This window comes from Bombus impatiens, unplaced genomic scaffold, assembly GCF_000188095.3.
Source record: "Bombus impatiens unplaced genomic scaffold, BIMP_2.2 scf_0217, whole genome shotgun sequence".
NCBI classification, from domain to species: domain Eukaryota; kingdom Metazoa; phylum Arthropoda; class Insecta; order Hymenoptera; family Apidae; genus Bombus; species Bombus impatiens.
In genome coordinates, this window is record NT_176636.1 from 1,495,407 (window position 1) to 1,500,588 (window position 5,182).

The following is a 5,182-nucleotide window of genomic DNA, read 5'->3' on the forward strand; positions in this document are numbered from 1 at the left end:
TATATATATATATATATATATATATATATATATATGAAACTTACACGATCGTATAAAAAAAAGAAGGGAAAAACAGATCAGGTGTCTAGGTTGTAGCAATGAGGAGGAGAACCAGAGAGCCTGGGCTTATTTTCTTTGTTTTCGTTTTTTATCTTTTTCTTAACATTCACTGAGAGATTTTTTATTATTTGCTTTAATACGGAGAGATATAGAAAAAACATATATTGTTCGAGAAACAAACGGTTGATATAACTTATGAATATTTTGATGCTTCGATAATAATTAATAATAATAATAATAGTAATAATAATCATTCGTGTGTGTGTCTCTGTCTGTCTGTGTTCTTTTTCTCTTTATTGTGTGTATGTGTACTGTCTATGTATAATTATTATATTATATATATATACATATATATATAAGAGAAGTGTGCAGCGAGCGATGCATGAGGGCCGATGGCCTGCGCTCGCGCACATCCAAACATTTTTCTTTTTCTTTTCATCCTTTTCTCCTAAATATATATATATATATATATATATTTATATACTATCATTAATTAATCATATTTCTTTTATTCATCCCCACTTGTGTTCTTCCGTCTTCTCTCTTCCTTACTTTTTCTTCTTGTTTATTCATTAATGCAAAACTCCTACTATAATGATAACCGACGTCACGGGGTCTCGTTAACACTAAAAAACTCTTTGTGCGCCTCTTTGTTTGCGCGTGCACACGAACCACCCCGGGACCAACGTATGTACAACATTATTAGTTTCTTTTTTTGTTATTTTTCCTCCCTGCTTATATTTTCCCGCTATTTCTGTTTTATTCTCTTCAACTTCCTTCTCCACGCTCTTCATCTTCCACACTTTCTTTCCTGCCCCTGTCTCTCATTGTCACCTCCTTCATTTATTTTTTTCTTCCTCTTCCTCTTGGTGTTCTACGTCTCCTTCTTGTGTGTTCCCCGTTTCTTGTCCCTTTTTTCTTCTATTTATTGTGATTCCGTCAGCCCACTCCTTGTCAACTAGCTTTAGTTTTATTCAGTGATCGCCTGAACCCCTGTATCATCCGCTGGTTGTGTCCGGATTTGTTGCTGGTTGTTGCTGGTTGATTTTTTGTCCCTTTAGTTTTTCTGTGAATTTGTTTCATGCAGGAGAGTATGGGCTTCTGCTAGATCTACCTTACAGAAGTAGGCACAGCGATTTCTTTTTTTGCTTCATCTTCTTCTCTGGTGACTTTTTGTTGATTTGTCGCACCAAGTCATAGAAGATCTGCAACAAAAATAGGATTCAGTTAGTCGATGAGTCTCATTGTGAGAGATTTTGAGTCACCGCAGGAATGGAATTTCAAAATTTCCAACAATAACAGTAAAATTCTAAAATTAAGAATAATTCAATGCTACAAGTTAAGATTGAAATCTGTTTGCTCGTTCTGCTAAAAGGAGAAGAGCTCCTGATTACAAATCGAAATTGAAATATTTCTATTTAATTTATTGTAGGAAAGGAGGCAATTTGAAGGAACAAAAAAAAATCCTTGCAACAACTCGATAAAGTTAGGTTTCGTAAGTCTCAGAGGAAAAGAATAGGAACTGGCATGTGGGCATGTATGAATGAGATTTCTCCAAAGCAATTATTTCACAAAAAGTATTTGTATTACCGCTTTACAGTTCGCAAAGTTGCTATCTACTAATGAGATAGAACTTATCTCCACTTTAGCTGTGATAGTACAAACAATTAGCTGTTTCGACGAAAAAACAATTTTATTCCTATTGAGCCAAAATTAGTAAGCCTAATATTGCTGACAGAAGTGTAAAATGAAAATACTTCAGGCGTGTCTACGTGTGGAAGTTTGGCGAAAAATGGAATTCTCTATCCAAGTTGGTACAGATAGATGTAAATAAAAATTTATTTAAACTAATCTATAAAAATTTAATTAATCCCTTGTCTACGATCTTTCGCATCTTCAGTTTCATTTTCTCCTTATCATCTGATCACGCTTTTACGCTTTTAGATAATAAATAGAACCATACACACACAACACGCATAATACAGTCTGTATTCGGGAAAGAATTAAAAGCGCCGTACCTTCAATTATACAAGTGAATTGCAGTTCCCGACCAACGAAATAACGAAAGTAATCAAACGCAGCAAAAGAGATGAATTCTCAGGGGAGGAGAAGTTATTCAGAAGTGAACTGAAGTACAGTTCATCGTGAAATCTTTAGAAATCTGTCTCAACAGTGTTTTCAAGGGGAGACGAATGGAGAGACATATCCGTCGAGAAAAATAATCATTGTTATCGCTAAATATCTGCGTTTCACATTGTAAAATAATTTTCAAACAAGTGCACAGGATGCAGTAGAATAAAATCTCAGTAAAACGCTTTTAAGAGTTTTCACACAGAGGGAAAGTGTGATTTCTTAAAGATGAAATTAGATTACATTTCTTAAAGATGAAACTACAATCGAGGATGCAATATCGCGTTAACGCAAGTTTGCAATTTTCTTCCTATAGTTTATATTAATAAATTCCATCTGTTTGGCGTTGTGGCTGTGAAAAGATATTCCAAGGGGATTTGTTTAGTATCCGTTTTACCGCTACTTCTTCTTTCATTTATTCTTTTCAAGTTGTGAAAATCATTTTTCTTTCTGATCTGTGCTTGACTTTTATATTAATAAATATAAGAGGCTATTACTATTCTGATATATTCTCCTACTGTTAGAAGCGATTCGGTGAAATCACAAATTAAGGCGTTGATCATATCGATTAATTTATACAATCACAATTAGGATTACCAGTCTGAGGAAGACTTAAAATGGGAATTTCTTAAATTTCCATTCGTTAAAATTACATTATAATATCTAATTATATATATTTTATTTACCATCCCATAATAATTATTGCATTCAATTAATTACTTAAAAAATTAATCTACAGCTGCAAAGGAAGAACAGCTCTGAACTGACGACAGTTTTGGCAAGTCTCCAATGCCTTATCAGTATTTCAGGCTTGATTAATCTTATGGCTTCGCTCTATCGTTCACGTTCCTCAGAATATCGTTAAAGCACCATTTGCCTATTATTTCACTGCTTGGTCTATAATGGGATGAATTAGGATGATGGAAACATCAAGATGTTCGAACGATTCCTGCTATCTTTATTCTTCTTCTGGTCTATTCGAAGGATGATCGTGAACTGCAAGTCACACCATACAAATTGTGGTGAACAGCGACGTGCGAATCATACTCCCACACCTAGGAGATTACGTTCCCACGTTCAATTAGAATATCTCAGCCTTCGTAACGGTCTTGAACTCCCACACTGGTGGTATTAATTAAAAACCAACAATAGCCTGTTCTCGATGGCAACGCTACTGTTATTTCGTAACAACGTTCCTTATTCGCTTTCCTCCAGCTACAACTTTGCACAGCTTGCACACGCACTCTCTATAGATCATTCCATATCATGATCCTCTTAGCTATAGTTCATTCGAATCTGCAAGTTTCATCTACTATCAAGTTTCATGCCATATGGGTGAAATGTATTTGATATGAATAAGGACTGAATCTTTCAAGTTTCTCATAAATTCTTCTCTAACTGAATATTTTTAGTCTAATTTTGTTTACTAGAAATCGGATCTAATCCCTTGCCTTACAATATCCAATTTCATATTTACAGCATGGATTAAGGGAAGATATAAAAATAAAAAGGAAAGCCAGTTCACGTTTGCATCGAAGTCCAATTTTACCTGCAACTATAGTCTCTCTCTCTCTTGTTACAAGGCTGGGCAAGCAAAATTGGAATAGTGTTGAAATTGGAAGCTTCTAAATATCTATGGCAATAACAGAAACAGATATCAAAGACTCATTAGACTACTGATAGTTGCACCTCTCTGGGCAAAGTACCTCAGGAAATTACAAGCGATTATTCCTCCTACATAATCTTCATGCTACTCTCATCCAATCCTCTTTCTCTCAAGAACCAATGGACACTTGGAGAACCAAAGCTAACAATTAAAAAGGAGGATATTTATGCAAATTCATATTTATACATATCATACGCATTGTGTGCATTTCTCGACCTCTACATTTCTCATAAAAATGGATAAAAATCCACAGATAGATAACACCTATCTATGGCTTACAAGAGGCTGGGAAAAGAGGCTGGTGTGCAGAGGATGGCCTCTGCAAAACCTACTACTCACATCGTTAACATTAATTTTGGCTTTGGCAGAGGTCTCCATGAACGCGCAGTTAAATTGTCGGGCAAGGTTGACGCCCTGGTCTTTGCCCACTACCCTTTCGTCCTCCAAGTCACACTTGTTGCCCACCAGCACCATCGGCACGTCATCTGTGTCCTTCACCCGCAGGATTTGCTCCCTGAGGTCCTGCAGGTCGTTGAACGTCGACTGTGCCGTTATCGAGTACACTAACACGAATCCTTGGCCGTTTTTCATGTAAAGGTCCCTCATGGCTGTGAATTGTTCCTGTCGAAAGAAGAGAACTCTGTCAATTTATGGCTCCTTTGTCCCACGAGGAAACGTCTGGCTCCGATTTGGATGGAGTATCTCTTTTTAGTTGCGGTGACTCGAGTTTAGGGGTAAAAGTCACCATTCAGAAATTGGTTACCTTAAAAGGTAACTCGGAAACGGTTTTACAGATGGGAAAAATTTCAACGGCGAAAATAGAGATATAAAAAACATATATATATATATATATATATTGTATAATATATATTGAATAATAAAATCGACAAATATTGAAACATAAAATTTTCCAGGGAAATTCACTTGGCGTTAGCATAGCTTTAGCGTTTCTTATGGGATTAGTAGCAAGTTATAGGATACATATGGTACCATTGCAACATTCCTTTTGAGAGAGATACACATTTTACTTGCTTTGATTCTGTGTATTATATTATGATACTACTATTTATTATACCTACTTATGACATTATTATAATGATAGATAAATTATGAAACTTAAATTTCGTTTACAACTCGTCTCAGACTATGGCAAACATATTTTTCTATCATTGTTCTTAGTATTATCAATAAACATTTACTTCAAGTCTATGAATTCAATGTAATATAAATGTAATAATAATTTGCCACAGTACAATGTTGTGTATACAAAACTTAATATCAAATATAAAAGAATTACTAAAAAAAAAAAAAAAAAACCCCTTTAAA

The 5,182-nt window shown here is 35.0% G+C and overlaps 1 protein-coding gene across 4 annotated transcripts in view; it reads right to left on the bottom strand.

The window, feature by feature from the left end:
* Nucleotides 1-581: 581 nt before the first annotated feature.
* The window catches only part of LOC100747441 (ras-related protein Rap1), a 69,187-nt gene continuing 64,586 nt past the window's right edge, over nt 582-5,182 (bottom strand). For all 4 annotated transcript variants that reach the window (XM_012383522.3, XM_012383521.3, XM_003487997.4 and 1 more), the window contains 2 exons: nt 4,196-4,477; nt 582-1,265 (listed from right to left, as the gene is read on the bottom strand). In XM_012383522.3, coding sequence (XP_012238945.1) covers nt 1,176-1,265; nt 4,196-4,477 — 372 coding nt within the window. In that variant the 3' untranslated portion in view covers nt 582-1,175. The remainder of the gene's footprint in view (nt 1,266-4,195; nt 4,478-5,182) is intronic.